At 53.8% G+C, this 19,462-nt stretch overlaps 1 protein-coding gene across 3 annotated transcripts in view; it reads left to right on the plus strand.

The window, feature by feature from the left end:
• The window catches only part of DNAH11 (dynein axonemal heavy chain 11), a 276,162-nt gene that overhangs the window by 232,707 nt on the left and 23,993 nt on the right, over positions 1–19,462 (plus strand). For all 3 annotated transcript variants that reach the window (XM_074268964.1, XM_074268965.1, XM_074268966.1), the window contains 7 exons: positions 8,297–8,501; positions 9,203–9,367; positions 12,120–12,260; positions 13,421–13,591; positions 15,790–15,912; positions 16,828–17,021; positions 18,601–18,749. In XM_074268964.1, the coding sequence (XP_074125065.1) occupies positions 8,297–8,501; positions 9,203–9,367; positions 12,120–12,260; positions 13,421–13,591; positions 15,790–15,912; positions 16,828–17,021; positions 18,601–18,749 (1,148 nt within the window). The remainder of the gene's footprint in view (positions 1–8,296; positions 8,502–9,202; positions 9,368–12,119; positions 12,261–13,420; positions 13,592–15,789; positions 15,913–16,827; positions 17,022–18,600; positions 18,750–19,462) is intronic.

Raw genomic sequence — 19,462 nt, forward strand, 5'->3', positions numbered from 1 at the left:
CTCGCCGTCTGTGACTTTGCCTCTCACACTCTCAACATTGGAGAAAGCATAGGGAAGCACACGGGTAGAAGTAAAACTGTATTTGGTGACCATCCAGGAGGAAAGTGAACCTTCCACCCTCTGAGGGCAGGGATTATTCCTCTTCTCTTATGGTACCCACAGTAGACTTTCATTAAGACTTGTTTGCTTGCTCGCACCGGCTTCTCCGGGGCCTTGGCTGCGTGGACGTTTCCCTGTGCGGTTGTACACCCAATGCTCCCAATGACCAACGGTTGCTCTTGGTCTCTTCCCTGAGAAACTTGGATCTGCTGCTTTCCCTCCCTCCAAACTTCCGCGGGGCTGCGCTCCGGCAGAGCTTTGTTTTCCCTTCTTCTCCTTTCTAAGTTTGGGGTTACTAGTGGTTGTTTTTTCCATAGCTGACATTTGTTTTTTCTTCCTAATAACACAAGTCGGGAAAGATAGATACAGGCGCAGTCCAAAAGTTAAAGTTCATGAATAATTGGAATGTTGTGGAGTATGGAGTAATGAATACTAATTACTCCTTTCATGTCTGACAGCTCCCCGAGGACCAATCCATCAGCCCCGACTTTCATTTGGTTCTGGTAATGGTTTCATCAATAGTACATTAATTCTGTATTTGAAAAGATATACAGTGGGACCTGACCCACACAGTAGATAGCACTGTCATAAAGTAGCTACAGTCCGACAACAACGGGGTAATTACAAATAATTAAATCCACTGAGCTTCAGACAATCCTAATTCTAAGTAAAATATATTTTATGGTGTCAATCGAAAGAAAACATGGTGGGGAAGATTTATCAGCGTGTCCTCTTTCCAAAGCAAATTTGCTAGCTTTCACACGTGAGGGCTGGAAGGAGGCTCCTGGACAGAACAAAAAGTTGTTTCTTCCCTCGGTCCAAGGAGTTCAACAAGACGAGACTGTGCTAGGTGCTCTCTTCATGGAAGGCGCTGGGGATTCTTCCCCTCCCAGATCTTATCTTATATGAAGAGAAGGAAAAGGAGGAAGAGAGGTGCAATAATTACATAGCTATAAGAACTTAATGAGGCAGACATTGCTAAGAAAATGTGCAAAGGGAGGCGGCTTAGGGCTTGAACTGTGCATGGAGTCAGGATCTAGAGACTCAGGTAGAGGGCAGAGGAGGGAGAGAGAGGTGAAGGAGAGAGATGGGCCGACAGACAGATGGGGGAGAGACAGACAGACAAAGGAGAGACAGAGAGAGGAAGAGACAGAGACAAAGACACACACAGAGACAGAGGGGAAAGAGACAGAGAGAGAGAGGCACACAGAGAGAGACATACAGAGAGGAGAGAAAGACAGACAGAAAGAGAGAAAGGGAGGGAAGAAGAGAGAGAGAGGAAGGAGGGAAAAAGAGATAGAGGAGAGAGGGAGCAGAAGCAGAGAAGGAGAGAGGAAGAAAGCATTCTAGGTGTAGCCATTTTATACAAGCCTGTACAAAAGCTGGGAATGAGAGGTTGAATTCAGGGAAAAGTGAGTGTGAAGGGCAGTGATGTAAAATCACCCTAGAAGGGTAGACTACAGCCACATGCTAAGCTGAGTTTGAGGGGGAGGGCAATAAACATTTATATGGGGTCTACCATGCGGTATACCTGAATTATCTCATTGTAATCTTTTCATTTGTCTCCTTCTTCGACAATCCCCATCCCTTCGCCTCTTTTAATCAGGCCATTCTGACCTATTGGTGGAACCAGTTGTACCTTATTCCAGATTCCTTGAAAACCAGTTTAAACTTGAATTTGGGCAGTGAATATTTGGAACCCTCAAGTTTCAAAAGTTTTATCTTTTTTTGTTTGTTTGTTTAATGTACCTTTTCATTAGCTCATTAAAACAGCATTACTTCCAATGAGATGGGAACAATCATTTTTTTGGTCAGAATCATCTCAAATTTCCAAATCTGCTCCAAGCTCTCTGTACCCTGTGAGTTACCAGGACTTTTCCTCCCTCTTCTTCAGCAGACAGGTTTCAGGGAAGGTCAATTCAATACAAACAAACTGTTCTGAAACATCTCCTGGATCCAGACAGCAAAAGACAAAAGTCAAACAGTCCCTGTCCTTGAGGAGAATTATTGAAGAGAAACAAGCATATAGATAAGGAAATTTTAAATGGAGGGAAAGTAATTTCTTGGGTAAAGGGCTTTTGCTAGTTGTTAAAACAGGCTGTTGTAAGTAATAATATTTAATAATACTCCAATACAAGATAATATTTAATTTGATGCTCATAACAATCCTAGAAAGTAGGTAATAATAGTACCCCATGTTACAGTTAAGGAAACTGAGGCAGACAGCCATAAAATGATTTGTTCAGGGTCAAACCAAGATGACTGTCTTCTCATATTCCATTTCCGTGACTCTGTCTCAGTAAAAACAGGAGGTCTCTTGGTAAAACTGGAATAGGACACTTGAAGCCCATCATAGAGCAAGAAGGAGGATGTATGTGAAGCGGGCATCATTAAGTTTCAGTGTTTTCATTAAAGAGCTTCTGGTCTTTTTTTTTTTTTTAAGAACCATTTGTTCTTAAATAAATGAATTTCAAGGTAGAAAATGTCCTTCCCTTTGATTCACTCTCTCCAACCATCGGGATTTTTCATCCCTGCTCATTCACGATTTCTTTTATAACAATGCCCACCACCAGCATGACCCATGACAACCACTGCCAGCCGTGCTCATCCCCACCTCTGCCACAGTCATCGCCTCTCATCCCTCTCCACCGGGACCCAGCAACACAACACGACATAACACAACACTCACTGCTCCAACAACACAACACAACACAACACAACATTCACTACTCCAACAACATAATACAACACTCACTGCTCCAACAACACACCAACAACAACACTCACAGCTCCAACAACACAACACTCACTACTGCAACAACACAATGACAACACTCACTACTCTAACAACATAACAACACTCCCTGGTCCAACAACACAACACAGTGATAACTCTCATTACTCCAGCAGCACAATAACTCCCACTGCTCCAACAGCACAGCTTCCACCACCACGACCTGACATCAGCCTTAACAACACAACTCCCGCTGCAGCCAGCCCAGACACTGAGAGGGTCACTATCGAGGCAGCGCGACCTTTAGCTGCCCTCATTGTCTGCATTTCGAAGATGAGAAAATTGAAGCAAAAAGAGTTTGTGGCTTGCCAAGGACACAGTATGTGAGGCTGGATCTGAACTCGGGTCCTCTTGACCGATGATTTCTCCGCTGCTCCATTTACCTGTTTCTCCACAGCTGTGACAGTGTGGAATTACCCCGTTTTTTATTATCTTGTGGGGAGTTAGCTCCTGCTAGGTTTTAAAAGCCCCTGACAAAGTACAGCCCACGCCCATGGCCAACCAGTATGACGTGAGCCAGGCTCCTCTGCGGTTTAACATGCGTCCTGACCTGGCCGTCGGAGCACCCAATGCCAGCCCTTCCTGGACATGTGATATTTTGGCAAGTGCTTTCTCATCTGTAAAATGGGAAGAACTGTGGGTGACCTCTGTTTGGACACAAAAAGGCAGTAAGGCACGGAGCGGCAGAACCAGCGGCTTTTACCTCGCTTTGTTGCTGAATATCTCTAACATGAAAGGAAAATGATCAAATGGAGCGCCAGTTTTTTAAAGCTTTGATTTGTTTTCTACACAAAAGCAGCCGGGGAGCACAGACTGTGTGTGTGAGTGTGTGTGTGAGTGCTCCCTTCCCCACAGGAGGCAGAGCGCGCCACTTCTTACCTGTTCCTTCTATTCAGGACTGTGCTCCGTGCCCCTGGGTGCTCCGCCAGCTGGGGACTTTTCTGCCAAAACCTTTCTTCCCCAGTTGGGTTGGACCAAGTCCGCTCCTGCTGGGGTTGCTAAGTAACCGTTCCTCACCTCTATTTCCCTCGTCCACATCCATTCTGCTGCCCTCCCTCCCTAGCAGCTGGAGGTCACTCGCCCAATCAAGAGCCCTTCAATTTGAAGCAGCGGGCTGGCCGGAAGGCTTTTAGAGGTCCATTGAAAAGTTTCTTGGGTGAGTTTTGTGGGTGTTTGGGAGGGGAGGCAGGTCCCCCCACCCTTAGTGGGTGAGCTTTATTGAATTTTCCAGGCGTCCCCTCCTGCTTTTTTTTGTTGTTGTTAACCTGTATAGAAATGCACTGAAAAGCACTCGCAGCCTGTGTGCGCCATATTTTCCGTCAGGAAATATAGAAAGGTCATCTGTACTCATTTTAGGGACACTGAGGTGCAGGGAGGCCTCCTGCTGCTGAGAGAGACCTCCAAGTGGCGTCTCCAGGAGGGGAGGGTCTTTGGACCATGGGGTACGGTGGAGGGAGGACTGTCCGGGGAGCACAGGAAGCTGCTTGGAGAGCCCTGGGAGCTCCGAGACTGCTATGGTCTCCACCCGCCTTTATACCTCCCTGCTTCTAGCTCTGTTCTCTGGGGCCGCCAGGACAGTCCTGCACATTCGCTGATAAATGAGATGCAATCGTTTGTCCTCCTGGCTAACCCCTGATCTCAAAGTGATTGATCTTCAGACCCTCCCCATCTTTCTCAGGATTTTCTCACAGTGACCCTTGTGCTTCTTAAACTGTGCTGAGAACTGACCTCTCAGCCTTGTCAGGAGGGTAAAAGGAGGTGATAATTGTAAAGAGCTCAGCATAGAAGGTGCTTAATAAATGCCCGTCCCCTTTGCTTGCCATATGTGTAATTAGATATTATATTTTACGAAGCACCACACAATAAGAATTAGCTCTTAATGTTAGCTATGTTCTATAGATGGTAAACAATTGGTGCACACAGAAATAAGATCAAAAGGAACACAAAGGCACGCACGTTTTGGAGTGGAAGAATCGTAACAAGTGTTGGGGGAGGGTTTGGGTCAGAAAAGGTCTCATGGAAGAAGTCAGTGGTGAGTTGGGCACAACGCCCCTCCTTCACCATGGAACCAGTGCCTACCTGGGGAGGGGGTGCCCCTTTATTCTGGCAGCCTTTCTTTTGTTGTTGTTGTTGTTTTGTTTGTTTTTTGTTTGGTTTTTTGCTGAGGCACTTGGGGTTAAGTGACTTGCCCAGGGTCACACAGCCAGGAAGTGTTAAGTGTCTGAGACCGGATTTTAACTCAGGTCCTCTTGACTTCAGGGCTGGTGCTCTATCCACTGCGCCACCTGGCTCTGGCAGCCTTTCTTGTAAGAAAAATACGGATGCCCATAAAATAAATGGGGGAGGAGGAGGTAGCAGTGAAGGATTTGTTCTTGAATGACTGTCTCCCCAGGAAGATTTTCCTGGAAGGCTTCCTGGAGGAGGCAGAGGAAGGAGGATGGATGAATTCCAGCCTGAGACAAGCTTCTGCAGCAGGAAAGTCCCACGGGCTGGAATGTGAGGAGAGGCAGGAGGGAACTAAATGTAAAGCCTTTAGTTTAAATGCCAGATCTTAGAGTATGGACTTTGTCCGGGGCAGTCTGGAGCCAGGAGAGTTGATGGGCAGACCTGGTGTGGAAACCTTCCTCCATGTTGTGGGGATCACTCCCAAGAGGAGCGGAGGCTTCAATCTTAGAAGTATTGTATTTCCTCTTGGGCGCCATGTTTCTTTTGTTGTTATTATTGCTGCCATTATTATTTGCTTGTTTTTCAAGGGGTTAAGTGACTTGCCAAAGGTCACACAGATGTGTTAAGTGTCTGAGGCCGGACTTGAATGGCTTTTCCAGAAGTGGACAAAGCTTAGGGCTAAATGATCCAGGGTCTCTCATGGGGTCCCCCTTGGGTCCAGCTCCAAGTTAGAGGTGCTGGACCAGAGGCCACTGGTAGCCCAGGAGGGTACAAAGCGAGTGGGAGCAGGAGCCCAAGATATACTCCCAGCTCCATCTCACACAAGTAAAGGAGTTCCCTTAAACAGATCCCTTGTTTCTTAATCAACAAAATGATAAGCTCAGGGTCATGGCAAGGACCTCAAAGGTCATTAGGCATTTTCTTCTGGCCCCTCATTTTTCAGAAGAGGAAAATAAAAAAATTAAGTCATCAACCCAAAGTCATACTTCTACTAAATGGTAAAAGTGGGTTTTGAACACGGGTCTGTGACATCCAATGAAGCATCTTCCCCAGGAAATCTTATCAAGTCCTCCTTGAGATCTAAAATCTGGACAGAGACTTTGATCTCATTGACACTCTACCGTGGTGTTTGTCCTAGAGATGATAAAAGTAATTTACCATCTATTCCCAGAAATCCCGAGAGGCGACTCTCCTCCTTGAGGACGTGCCTGACCAGTCCCCCAGATTCCTACTTTCTTTTTCTTACCCGTCTCTTCCTTGACTTTGTCTAAGCCAGGAGCTCCTTGACTGGTCTTTCCATCCTTAACGCCATAACCTTCGGGTGGGTATCTTTCATGGACACAGAACAGCACTTGGGTTATCCTTTTCCCCACCCCTCTGGTTAACACAGTTGTTGCTTGGATCCTTCGAATCACGAGAGAGCATTTGTGGTCTGTTTAATTTTCCCGGCCTGGCAATTAACAAAAAATTAACCTAGAAGCAATGATAAAACCCACTGAGTCATTATTCATTTTTTGTCTTTCATAGACCATAAACATACCAATTGAGGACAATTGATTATTCTCAGGAAATTTTTTTTAAAAATCACAAAACTATGAAATAGGGTTTCAGAGCAAGGCTTAAACTGTCCATTTATTACCAGATCTCCTCCTCCTTTCATTCGTGTAACCTTGGGACCACCTGAACTCTCACAGGATACGCCGTCCTTTCTACCTCCTCTAGCACAGGCTCAATGTCAGCAGGGAAGCTGCCGGGTCTGTCTGAAGGCGAAGGACAGGACTTCCTCTCCCCATTGGCTTCTCCTAGCAACTCTCTGTCTGTATTTCACTATCTGGGCCTCAAGGACTTTTTCAGAGAACTGGAGAATCTCAGAGTTGAAAGGAGCCTCAATCTAGTCCAACCCAGAGCAGAAAAAAAAGGGGGGAGGCCCTGTGCACCTCCTCTGCCAGCTGGTCCTCCAGCCTTGGCTTGGATACCTCCATGACAGGGAGCTCCCCACCTACCCGGAGGAGACCGTTCTGTTTTGAGATGGTTGAGACCTTTGTTCTGACATCCAGCCTAATCCCTTTTCCACGGAAAGGTAATTGCCTTTGGCTCCATGTCTCTCTTTGATGATTCCTTCCAGACAACTGAAGATAATGTTCACGACCCCAATGGAGCTTCACTTCTTTAGGATAAATGTCTCCAACTCCTTCAAACAATCCTCACGTGGCCCTTTACTGTCCTGACTTTCCTCCTCTGGACACTGCTATTTATCAAGGCCCTTCCTAAAATGGTGCACAAAATCACGTGTCTTTGCCAAGTGAAACATGGATCTTTTGCCAAATTACTCCAAAAATGAGAGCTAGAAAAGTTTGGGGTTGTGGGCCCCAATTTGTAAGATACTCATTAAACCAACAACAAAATTTTTTTTAATAATAGCGTTTTATTTTTGAAATATATGCAGATAATTTTCAACATTCACCATTGTAAAACCTTATGTTCGAAAATTTTCTCCTTCCCTTCCCTTCCCTTCCCTTCCCTTCCCTTCCCTTCCCTTCCCCCTACCCTTCTTCTCAACAGCTTTTTATTTTATTTTATTTTTTATTTTTGGAGGCTGGGGTTAAGTGACTTGCCCAGGGTCACACAGCTAGGAAGTGTTAAGTGTCTGAGACCAGATTTGAATTCCAGTCCTCCTGACTCCAGGGCTGGGGCTCTGTCCACTGTGCCACGTAGCTGCCCCAACAGCTTTTTATTTTCTAAAAAATGCAAAGTTGGTTTTCGACATTCATCCTGTAAAATCTGGTGTTCCGAGTTTTCTCCCTCCCTTCTCTCTGGATAGCAGTAATCCCATATATTCCATTCTTAAGCCTTAGTTCAGGATCTGCCCTGGGCCCCAAGGACACAAAGGCAGATCCAGAAGCATCTGTCTTACAGCAGCTGCCACGCCAGGCAGGCTTGGAGATTCAAGCACAAATGAACTTTCCCATTTTACAGAGGAGGTAACTGAGGTCGAGCAATTTGCCCAGGATCTTCCAGAGTACATGAGGCAGGATCTGAACTCAGGGCCCCTCCTCAAGGCCAGCGTTCTCTCCACTACGGCACCACCTCAGGGACTCTCGTACTTGGCAGTTGGGGGGGGGGAGAGATGGAGAACTTTCTAAGGGGACTGTGATTACAAGCCATGGAGAGGCTGAGAGCAAGGCCCATGGTGGGGGGAGGGGGGGCGTCCTCCGAGTGTCCGTCTCCGGCCCCCAGGTTCATCAGGCTCGGAGACAGAGAGTGTGAGTTCCACCCCCGCTTCCGGCTCCTCCTGCACACCAAGCTGGCCAACCCTCACTACAAGCCCGAGCTCCAGGCCCAGACCACGCTCCTCAACTTCACGGTCACCGAGGACGGCCTGGAGGCCCAGCTGTTGGCAGATGTGGTCAGTGTGGAAAGGCCCGATCTGGAAAACCTCAAGGTAGGAGAGGGGAAATGAAGGCAGCGCCCGCAAGCTAGCCACTGGGCGGAGCCGGCCAGGCAGGAGCCAGGATGATCTGGACCTGAGGCCCGACTCTAGCGTGTGCCCAGGGCACTCAGTCACCCTCACAGACCCCCCAGAACAAGAAGGTCCCTCCCGGCCCACCAAGGAGCTGGCAGCCTCCCACTGCACCAGTGGCAAGGGCTCTCCGGGAGCTTCCCCTCCAGGGCCCGCGGCCCAGAGAGGCGGATGCAGGGGACTGGGCCCCAGGGCCCGTGGCCCAGAGAGGCAGATGGTGGGGGACTGGGCCCCAGGGCCCGTGGCCCAGAGAGGTGGATGGCGGGGGACTGGGCCCCAGGGCGCTGGCTCTGGCCCAGAGAGGCGGATGCGGGGGACTGGGCCCCAGGGCCCGTGGCCCAGAGAGGCAGATGGTGGGGGACTGGGCCCCAGGGCCCGTGGCCCAGAGAGGTGGATGGCGGGGGACTGGGCCCCAGGGCCCGTGGCCCAGAGAGCCTGATGGCGGGGGACTGGGCCCCAGGGCGCTGGCTCTGGCCCAGAGAGGCGGATGCAGGGGACTAGGCCCCAGGGCCCGTGGCCCAGAGAGGCAGATGGTGGGGGACTGGGCCCCAGGGCGCTGGCTCTGGGGAGGGTGGGGGAGAGTCTGGACTTTGGATGACCCCTTCTTTCTGGACTCCTGTCAGTCGGTTCTGACAAAGCAGCAGAACGACTTTAAGATCGAGCTGAAGCGCCTGGAGGACGACCTTCTCCTGCACCTGTCCACAGCGGAGGGGAGCTTCCTGGACGACACAGAGCTGGTGGAGAAGCTGGAAACCACCAAGTCCACGGCGGCAGAAATAGAGCTCAAGGTAGGTTCTGCAGCCCCAGAGCCGCGGCAGAGCCCAGCCCCTCCTCCCGCGCCGAGGACGGGCTCCAGAGCCGGGCATCGCCCTCGAGCACGGCCTCAGATTCCGGGGTGGGCTGGCTTGAAGGAGAAGCAAAGCGGCGTCTGCATGGCATCCATTGCCCCCCAAAGGCCTCTCCTCCATCAGTGGCCCCGCCTTCCTCCTGTCCCTGTCACAGGCCGTGGGGCTGTCACCTGGTGACCCCGGGGCTGAGCCTGAGAGGCCCGGTCGGGGCCCTGTTCCGCTGCAAGGCCGGGCTCCTCTCCCCCCAGGAGGCTCTGTGGGGGCCCGAGGACACGTGATGCACGTGCGTTCTGTGAGGGGCCCCGGGGCGGTCTCGTCGGGGGCACTGGACTCAGAGGGCACACGCGTGTGCGTGCACACAGGGACGTGTTAGCCCAGAGGCCCAGGCTGTCACACGGGGAGCCTGGAGTCCGTGCTCACAGCGAGAGTGTGTGTGTGTGTGTGTGTGTGTGTGTGTGTGTGTGTGTGTGTGTGTGTGTGTGCCCATGCCCTTTGGGGCGTTAGTTTCTCAGGGAGACAGAGGCACCCAGAGACAGAAACGGGGAGCGCCCACAATCCACTAATGACACTTTCCCATCCCCCGGCCCCTTGGACCTCGGGCTTCTCCTCCGTGACTGGAGCGGCCGAGGGAGAGCGGGGCGGTCGGCAGAAGGAGCCGTGCCCCGACGCAGCTGGGCCGTGGGTGCCCGAGGCTTCTGCCCCAAACCATCCCTCCCGGCACCTCTAGTGGGCTCCCGAGCGCCCACCGCCGCCGTGCCTTCTCAGCATGCAAATGGCCCAGGAAACTGAACTTTGAGAATCCCCCACTGGAATTTGGGAGCAGACGGACTCCTCTCTGCCAGTCTCGTTCTCCCCGGGAAAGCCTGGAGCAGCACAGAGAGGAAGCGCCTAGCTTCGAGATCACTTCTTAAAATGAGAGGATTCCCCGTTAGAGGAGGCCCCGTAGCTGCCAGCGTCTGTGCCGGTCCCTCTGGAGCCCGCTCAGGCTGCTCCAGGCCGGGGTCCCGGCAGCCCTTTCAGCAGCTCCCTCGCGGCAGAACAGTCCCGATTGTGAGAGACTGTTCCTAGCATAAAAGCCTACATCCGCATGTGTGCAGGGCTCCCGGTTCTGCTGCCCTCTGGGACCAAGAGGAACAAGGCTAATCCCTGCTCCAAGTGACGGCCCTTCACATCCCGGGGACAGCTCCCGTGTCCCCACCCCCGTTATTCTCTTCCATTGTCCGGCCTCGGGAGGTTCCAGACATCCCTCTCTATTGTACGGGACCGTGTTCCCTCTCGCACCCCCAGGATTAGGCAGATCTGCAGAAAAGGCTCTGGGGCGGGGGAGGAGAAGGCCTTGGAAAAATATTACGGCTTTGATCAAAATCTGGCCCTAAAGAAAAGAAGCAAGTGTTCAATCACTCCGGGAGAAGTGAAGGAAGCTCTTTTTTGGCAGCTCGGAACTCTGGGGCTGAGGCTGGCGCAGAGGCGGGTCTAAATAAACTCTGGGGCTGAGGGGCTGAAGCCGAAGGACGGGGCGGACCGATGAAAAAGCCAGTTTTTCCTTGTAGCCGGTGCCGTTATTGGACGCGGGCACGGCTGACCTTGGCTGGACTAGAACACCTTGTTGGCCTGGAACTGGCCCAGCGGCATTTAATAGGCATTCCTGGGCCCAAGGAAGAGACCAGGCCGGGCCACGTCGGGGCCCCTTTAGCCCCCTCCCTGCCCCCCCCCCATGGCAAACGTAGGCCCCACAGAGCACAATGAAGCCCGGTTCCTTTGCCCTCCGAGGATTTGATCTTATCAGCCAGGGCCTCCCTCCAGGGCAGCGAGTGCAGTCCCTCGGGCCCTCACCTTGTGCACCCCTCCCTAAGTCTGCCACAACTGCACTGGGCGGCATAACCATCACCCCGAGAGCACGGGGATAATTCACGGGCCCACAGGACGCCTCCACGGGGAGACCTTAGTGCAAATTCTGCCTTAGACCCTTACTGTCCGCGTGATCTTGGACAAGTCACTTTGCCTCGTTTCCTCAACTTAAAAAAGGGATAATAACAGCACCCACCTCCCGTGGGTGGTTGTGAGGATAAAATGAGCGGGCCGTCGTTCTCTTTATTTTTTTTCTAAAGCTAGAAACGGCTGTTAATCCCGTCCCCTTCATTTTTTTTTAATTTAATTTTTAAATTTTAATTTATCTTTTTTATTATAGCTTCTTATTGACAGAACACATGCCTGGGTAATTTTTCAACATTGACCTTGCGAAACCTTCTGTTCCAACGTTTCCCCTCCTTCCCCCCACCCCCTCCCCAGATGGCAGGCAGTCCCATACTTGTTAAATATGTCAAAGTGTGTGTTAAATGCAATACATGTGTACATGTTTGTACAGTCGTCTTGTTCCCCAAGAAAAGCCGCAGTCCCCGTCATTTTACGGGACCTGTCCCAGTTGGCCTTCCCCGTTCCGTGACCCCCAAACTCATTCTTTTTCTGTTCCCAGCCTCCCTCACCGTTTCTGACCTCTCGCACCCTCCCCGCACCTCAGCCCGTGGGCAAAGACCCGGCCATCCGTCCCGAGCTGCTCCACGGCCTGGCCTCGGCCCGGCACACATCTCACCTCGGTCCCGCTCTCTCACGGCGGGGTGCCACTTCCTCGTCGGACCCCGGCCAGAGGCACCGAGACGGGTCTGACTTGTTTTTTTAATGCCTCCCAACCCAGGTGGACGAAGGCAAAGAAAATGAAGCCAAAATCAACGAGGCCAGGGACTGGTACAGACCGGTGGCGGGCAGAGCGGCGCTTTTGTACTTTGTCCTCAACGATCTCCGGAAGATCAACCCCATCTACCAGTTCTCCCTGAAGGTGAGCTCGGTGCCAGCGCCTCGTAAAAGTCGGGCACGGCGCGCGCTGCCCTGCACAGTGCCCAAGGCTCTCTTTGACAAGCCAAGGCCGCCCTTGGCGGAGGCCCCCTTCCCCAGGTCAGCCCGAGCTCCCGGCCACTCTCCCTCTCTGGGTTTCCACAAAATACGTCAGATGTTGTACTTGAGGGATGGCAAAAGGGACATTTTTGCACCACACCAAACAGAGGCGCGGCTTTCTATGAACTCTCCTGAGGATTTACTCCCCTGTGCTCACGCTGAATTCCCAAAGTGGAAGAAAGCTCCTTGAGGGCCAGGAGGCTGGGGGTTCCGGGATCGTTTTATTTCGGGGTCTCCTAAGCCCCAGCTCGCTGCCTCACATAACGGGAGGCCCAGAACCAGCATCGTTTATTAGGCACCAAAACGTGGCAAGCACAGGGCTGAGTGCAGGACATGGAGAGACGGAAGTGCAACGGCTTCTGGTCTCGGGGTTTACAGCCTTACAAAGAAGCCTGTGGTCCGCCTTAATGAATCAAAGTGTACTCTCCTCAAGCTGGGAAAAGTCACCGAAAGAGTGGGAGCAGGACAGAGAGGAGGAGTGGGGGGGGGAGAAAGGAGGAGAAAGAGAAAGGGGAGAAGAGGAAGGGAGGGAGAGAGAGCGAAAGGGGAGGAAGGAGGGAGGGAGGGGAAAGGAAAAGAGAGGGGGGAGGGAAGGAGAAAAAAGGAGACAGAGACAGAAAGAGGAGAGAGAGGGAGGGAGAGAGGGGAAAGAGAGAAAGGGAGAAAGAGAGAGACAGAGATAAAAAGCATAAATGTGAGTGAGCGTGGGCAGGGGCAGCAGGAGGGTGACCTTTGTGGCTCACACTACAAGGACATTTTTTTCTGTCACCCACATCCAGAGCCGCCATGCAGCCCTCTTCTTGTTCCACATCATTCAATGCCCGACATTCGGGGACACTGAGGCAGGACCGACCTGATTTTTAAAAATTTTCAATTAACAAGAATTTGTTTCCTCTCTTCCATCTTCTTCTACAACATGTAGAAATCAAACAAAACCCTTTTAACAGATGTGCGTAACTAACCCAAACAAGCCCCCGTCTTCAGTACTGGCCCCATGTTAGGGAGAAGGAAACCGATCCCAAGAGAACCTTTGCCCGTCCACAGGCTTTCAACAGCCTCTTCCACAAAGCCATCGGGCAGTCGGGGAAGGCCGAGGACGCCCAGGAACGCATCCGGAACCTGATGGAAAGTATCACCTACTCTGTTTTCCTTCACACCAGCCAGGCACTGTTTGAGAAGGACAAGCTCACCTTCCTCTCCCAGATGACTTTCCAGGTAGGAACGTGCGTCCAGCCGGTGTTCCCGGGATAATCAGCTCCGCGCTGTCCACAGAGGCAGTCTGGGGCGGCGCTGGGTGTCCCCGAGCATCTCTTGGTGGTGACTCCCTGAGGTGTCTGCCGCGGGCCTAAGAATTTAATGGTAAATGGATGGAGTGATGGATGGAATGAAGGAAGGAAGGGTGGATGAAAAGCATTTATTAAGTAATTCCCATCAAAATCCTTCATCCATCAAAGAATCCCACACCCAGACCCACTGGACCAGGGCAGGCTTTCCTGGAAGCTTCTTGCTGTTGACCAGGATGGTTCCGATCCAAAGCCGCACATGAACTCAAGCCTCCAAGGCTCAGATGGTTTGGAGTATGGGATGTTCATCCTATGTCTGCATCAGGAGATGAGAGAGAGCAGACTGTCTCTCCATAACCAAGGCATAATAAATGGTCTGCATTACAGAGCAGTTGGGGGGCTCATCTTCCTGAGCTCAGATCCGGCCTGAGATACTTTCTAGCTCTGGGACCCTGACCCAACCAATTAAACTCATTTGCCTCAGTTTCCTCATCTGTAAAACGAGAAGGAAATGGCAAAGCACTGTAGTATCTGTCAGGGAACTCCCAGATGGGGTCACAAGAGTTGGACATGACACAAAAATGATCTGGCAACAACTGCACAAGGCTGATCTGACCTTGTGGTTGGCAGAATGCAAAAATGGCAACCTGCTGGCGATTCCACTTTCGATCCAAGCCCAGCCTCACGTCTTGTCCTATTTCCTCTCTTTCAGCCACCTTCAGTGATTGAAAGGAGAGGGAAAACATTGGATTTCCATATTGGTTTTAAAAAACGTTCTAAGACAGGACACACAGGGAAGGGCTGGATTTGGAATCAGGGGCCAGAGCTTAAAACCCATTTTTGCCATTTGTTTAGTGTGACTCTGGACAAGTCCCTAGTCTGACTCCTTCCTTCCTCCATCATCTTCTAACAAATTGCTCCCTTCCACGCACTCTCTGCTCTAGACGTTCCTTCGCGTGGCTGCCCATCGTCGTCCATGACCGGAACGTATTTCAGTCCCGCCTTCTCCAGGAGGCCTTTTTTCCTCCTCCTCTGCCCCAGCCTCCCAGTGACTTCCTCTCCACCCGAGGTCACCTTCTGTTTAGTCTTGCTTTATTTACCCCTCTGTGGGTGCTGTCGGCCAGAGGCTTTCACCATCCACAAGGCTCAATAATTGGCTTTTACTAAATGCTTGTGGATCGCTTGCCTGAATATCATTCCATGAATTAAGATTCCCATTTGGTTTTATAATTCATTTTACGAAATCAAGTTGAGAGCGTAGCGATGCCCCTTATTTTTGCCCTCAAAAGTGATTACCCTCGTGGTCCAGAATTCAAGTTCTAAGCGTGTTCCAGGTTTGACCTGCAGCCCTCTGGTCCAAAGGAATCAAAAAGGACCTCCCACCGTAACACACTGTTGTACCCTCTCTCCTGAAGGACTTCTCCCCAGCAGCCCAGCCACTCTGGGACCACCCTCTGCTCCCTGGAGCTTCCGGCCCGGCTCCTGGTTCTGCCCTGATGCCTTGCAGGAGGGGGCTAACCCCCCTTCCACATGCTTAAAAACTCTCTTCTCTCCGAAATGTAATACCAAGGACCGAGGTCCGAATGTGTCTCACTGGAGCGTGCCTCGGGATCTTGTCGCTCCTCAGGTCTCAGCTTCTTCCTCTGGAGGAGCGGGTGGCCCTCCCACGCCCCTCTGGGGGGAAACCTGTGGCCCGGGATGCTGCCGCCCGGGCCCTGCTCTTCCCCTCCAGGATTCTTGCCCCATCCCTGCCCCAGGCTCGGCTCTCGGCCCCCTGACGTCTGATCTTCTCAGCCCCGCCTGAAGCGCAGGGTCAGCCCGGCCTTCCGGGGGCCTCCATCTGACGGGACCCTTGGGACCTCAGGCTGTCCCATTTAGTGCTAACAGCTGCCAGGGTTGGGATCGGTCCGCCTCCATCCCTGATGGAGCTGGATTTCCCTGAGTAGAGCAGAAAGCTCCAGCACCATGAAAAGCCCTCAGAGGAGCTGGAGAAGGGGCGGGCCGCAGGATTCTCCCCTTGGCGCAGCTTGTCCTGCGTATTCACTCCCGCTGGTTAAGTGCCGACCGCTCCCAGGGAGAAGGGACCGGGGGGAAAGCTAATGACTTTCTTTCCCTTTTGTGACTGTCAAGATTCTGCTGCGAAATAAAGAGATCGCGGGCCCCGAACTGGACTTGCTGCTTCGCTGCCCGGTGGAGCACACCTCCCCGAGCCCCGTGGACTTCCTGACGGCGCAGTCGTGGAGCGCCATTAAGGTAGGTCAGGAGGCTGCTTTGCAATTTCCAATTTTATTTCAAAGCGCGGTTCTCTTCCACTGGCAGATGGAGCCGGAGCGCCAGGGAAGCTGCCAGAGCCCAGTTCTAGGCCGGCCTCCCCCACTCGGGGCTCGGCTCCGGGCCTAACACAGACCCCACGCTGTCACTTTATGGGCCAAAGGCCAGGCAAGGGGCTTCTGAGCCCCACATAGCCTCCAAAGGGGGGTCGCCCAGTGAGCACGTGGAAGACTCGGGGTCTGAATCCGGGTCCCCTGAAGTCATTCCCTGAACATGCGTTGTGCACCAGACGGGGTGCAGGGGGCGGTCAGTCCCAGCCCTGCTCTCGAGGGGCTTCCATTCGACTGGAGCTGAGGGGGGGAATGGCTCGTTCTGCCTCCTTGTAAGAGTTCTGTGAGGTGACCATCGCCCCAGTTAGTCCCGGTTTTTAAGGACACGTTCAGACTTTTCTAAGGAAAGAATTACCCAGATTAAAAATTGTTTCAGAAATTGGATTTCCGTACTGTTTAAAAACCACTGAAAGGCCCTCGTGGGGCCGGAGAAGGGAGGCTGGCGGGGGTCTCCACTGAGACACTTGTCCCACTTGTTCACTCCTGCCTGTTAAGTGGTGCCGAAGGGAGCCAAGCAGGTGCTTCCATCTGGGACCGTGAGAGGGGCAGCACAACGTGGGGATGAGAAAGGGCCGTTCATTCAGAGGAGGAGGAGTGTGGCTCAGGGATGGAAGCTCCAGTGGGGGGTGCCGGGTTCAAGTCCTGCCTCTGACCACTCCAGCCGGTGACCCTGCACGAGTGATGGCCTCTCCTCGCCCCAGTGATTAGTTACAGGAGGCTGCGAGACCTCCCACCCGGACTTCCCCCAGCCTCCCCCCAGCTCTTCCTCCTCCCTTGTCTGTTACAGGCCATTTCCCGGATGGACGAGTTCCGGGGGCTGGACCGAGACGTGGAGGGCTCCGCCAAGAGGTGGAAGAAGTGGGTCGAGTCGGAGAGCCCAGAAAAAGAGAAGTTCCCTCAGGAGTGGAAAACCAAAAGCGCCCTGCAGAAGCTGATCATGCTGCGGGCGCTGCGGCCGGACCGCATGACCTACGCACTCAGGTGCCCGGCGGGCTCCGGGGCCCGGGATCGGGGATCGGGGCTCAGGGCTCGGGCTCCAGGGAGTGGGCTCCAGGGGGCAGGCTCGGGGCTCAGGGCTCCGGCGGGCTCCAGGGGGCGGGCTCGGGGCTCCGGCGGGCTCGGGGCTCCAGCAGGCTCCGGCGGGCTCCAGAGAGCGCGGGCTTGGGGCTCCAACGGGCTCCAGGGGGTGGGCTCGGGGCTCCGGCGGGCTCCAGGGAGAGCAGGCTCAGGGCTCCGGCGGGTTCCAGGAGGCGGGCTCGGGGCTCCGGCGGGCTCCAGGGGGCGGGCTCGGGGCTCCGGCGGGCTCCAGGGAGAGCGGGCTCAGGGCTCCGGCGGGCTCCAGGGGGCGGGCTCGGGGCTCTGGCGGGCTCGGGGCTCCAGCAGGCTCCGGCGGGCTCCAGAGAGAGCGGGCTTGGGGCTCCAACGGGCTCCAGGGGGTGGGCTCGGGGCTCCAGCAGGCTCCAGGGAGAGTGGGCTCAGGGCTCTGGCGGGCTCCAGGGGGCAGGCTTGGGGCTCCAGGGAGCGGGCTCCAGGGAGAGGGGATTCAGAGCTCCGGCGGGCTCCAGGGGGCGGGCTCGGGGCTCCGACAGGCTCCATCTCAGAAGCTCCCCACAATGCAGGGTGCTTAGTTTGCAGGCCCGGCTGGTCACACTTATGAAGTGGTCACTGAACAGCGCTGAAGTTTGTTCACACTGAGTGGGGCAAGGCCTTGAAGGGAGTGCTCAGGAAACTAGGGGAAATGCAAATCTCCTGAAAACCATGGGAAAGAGGGGCCCGCCCTGGGGGAGCCAAGTTCTGAAAGCGGGACCACCAAGGGCCAGAAGAAAGCTGGGGGTCCAGAGCTCGGAGGTTAAGAGCGGGGCTGCCCGAGGGGTCGTTCCTGTGGTCCCCATTCCGCTGACCCTCCCCTCAAGATTTAGAGGAATCTTCCTCGTGGAGAAACTCAAAAGGCCGCAGCTTTTCCTACCACAGGGAACTCTGGGAACTTTAAGGGACACTTTTTTCTGTCATAATCAAGTGGTTATTAAGTGTCTGCTGTATGCCAGGCACTTACCTACAGCCCTTGCCCTCAGGAAGCCAACAGTCTGCAGGGATGGGGGTGGGGAGACGGGAGAGGGCCCGAAGGAAAGGGGGGATGAGGGGACTGGAACGTGTGGCAGGAGTGCCGCACGTGCCCAGGGATAAATGCAAAACTATGTGCAGACAAATCTCAAGAGGAAGACAGGACTAAGAATGAGAAGAGTCCAGAGGGGCCTCATGGAGGAGGGGAGGCTGGCAGGAGGCAGAGGAGAAGGGAAGGTCAGGCACGAGAAGCTGCTTGCTGGCCAGTGGGCAACGAGGTGGCTGGAGATGGAGGAAAGGAGGGTCCGTGTGACGGGGACAGAGGGCAACGTTTCTGAGCCCCAGCCGCCCCTGGGGCTATGAGCTGGCAGGGAGGGGACTTCTGCCACTGAGCAACCCCCCAGAACATCTCAGGGAGAAGCAGGACCCCTCAGCCCCGAACGTCCGCTCCCTGCTCCCTCAGAGCCTATGATGACAGCTTCCTTGTCTTGGGAAACAGGAATTTTGTGGAGGAAAAGCTGGGCCCCAAGTACGTGGAAGGGCCGCGGCTGGAGCTGAGCAAGTCCTACCAGGAGAGCAGCCCCTCCACGCCCGTGTGCTTCATCCTGTCCCCGGGGGTCGACGCCCTCAAGGATGTGGAGGCTCTCGGTGAGCTTCCCCTCCCTCCCTTTCCCTTCTCCTTCCCTTTCTCTCTCTCATTTACCCCCTCCCTTCCTTCTTTTTCTCCTCTCTCTTTTATCCCCTCCTCCCTTCCCTCCCTCCTCCCTCCCCTTCCCCTCTCTATTTCCTCTCCCTTCCTCTCCCCTTCTCTTTTACTTCCTCCTTCTCCTCCTCCTCCCCCTATTACCTTCCTTTCCCCTTTTCCTTTACCCCATCCCTCACTTTCCCTTTCTCCTCCGTTTCCCCTTCTTCTTCTCCCCCCCACATCTGCCTTTGCCCCCTGTGCCCGCTGTGCCTCGACAGTTCAGTTAGCACAGAAGCCACCTGGGCAGGCCGCAGCCATGTTCGGGGCACATGCCTCCGCTTAGCGCCGGGTTCTGGGCTTGGCCGGGCTCTACCTTTGGCCTGGAGGAAGGCTGGGGGCTCATTTCCTCAGCCCCCTCCTCCTGAGCCCCAATGCTGATCCATTGTGCGGGGGCCTCACTGTGCTCAATCTAAGCTGGGCCCCCACAAGGCCAGGAGCCTGAATCAGTCAGTCACAAACAGGAGGCGATCCCCAGCACGCGGTCCTGTACAGAAGGGGAGGGGAGGCTGGACGGGTGCCCCAGGAGGCTTCGAGGCCTTAGCTGGGAGCTGAAGGCCGGGGCCACCTTGGAGAGCTCCGGCTCCCGGTGACTTGCAGGGACTCTGGTTTGGACGGT

Source organism: Sminthopsis crassicaudata, chromosome 5 (assembly GCF_048593235.1).
Source record: "Sminthopsis crassicaudata isolate SCR6 chromosome 5, ASM4859323v1, whole genome shotgun sequence".
Taxonomy (NCBI): domain Eukaryota; kingdom Metazoa; phylum Chordata; class Mammalia; order Dasyuromorphia; family Dasyuridae; genus Sminthopsis; species Sminthopsis crassicaudata.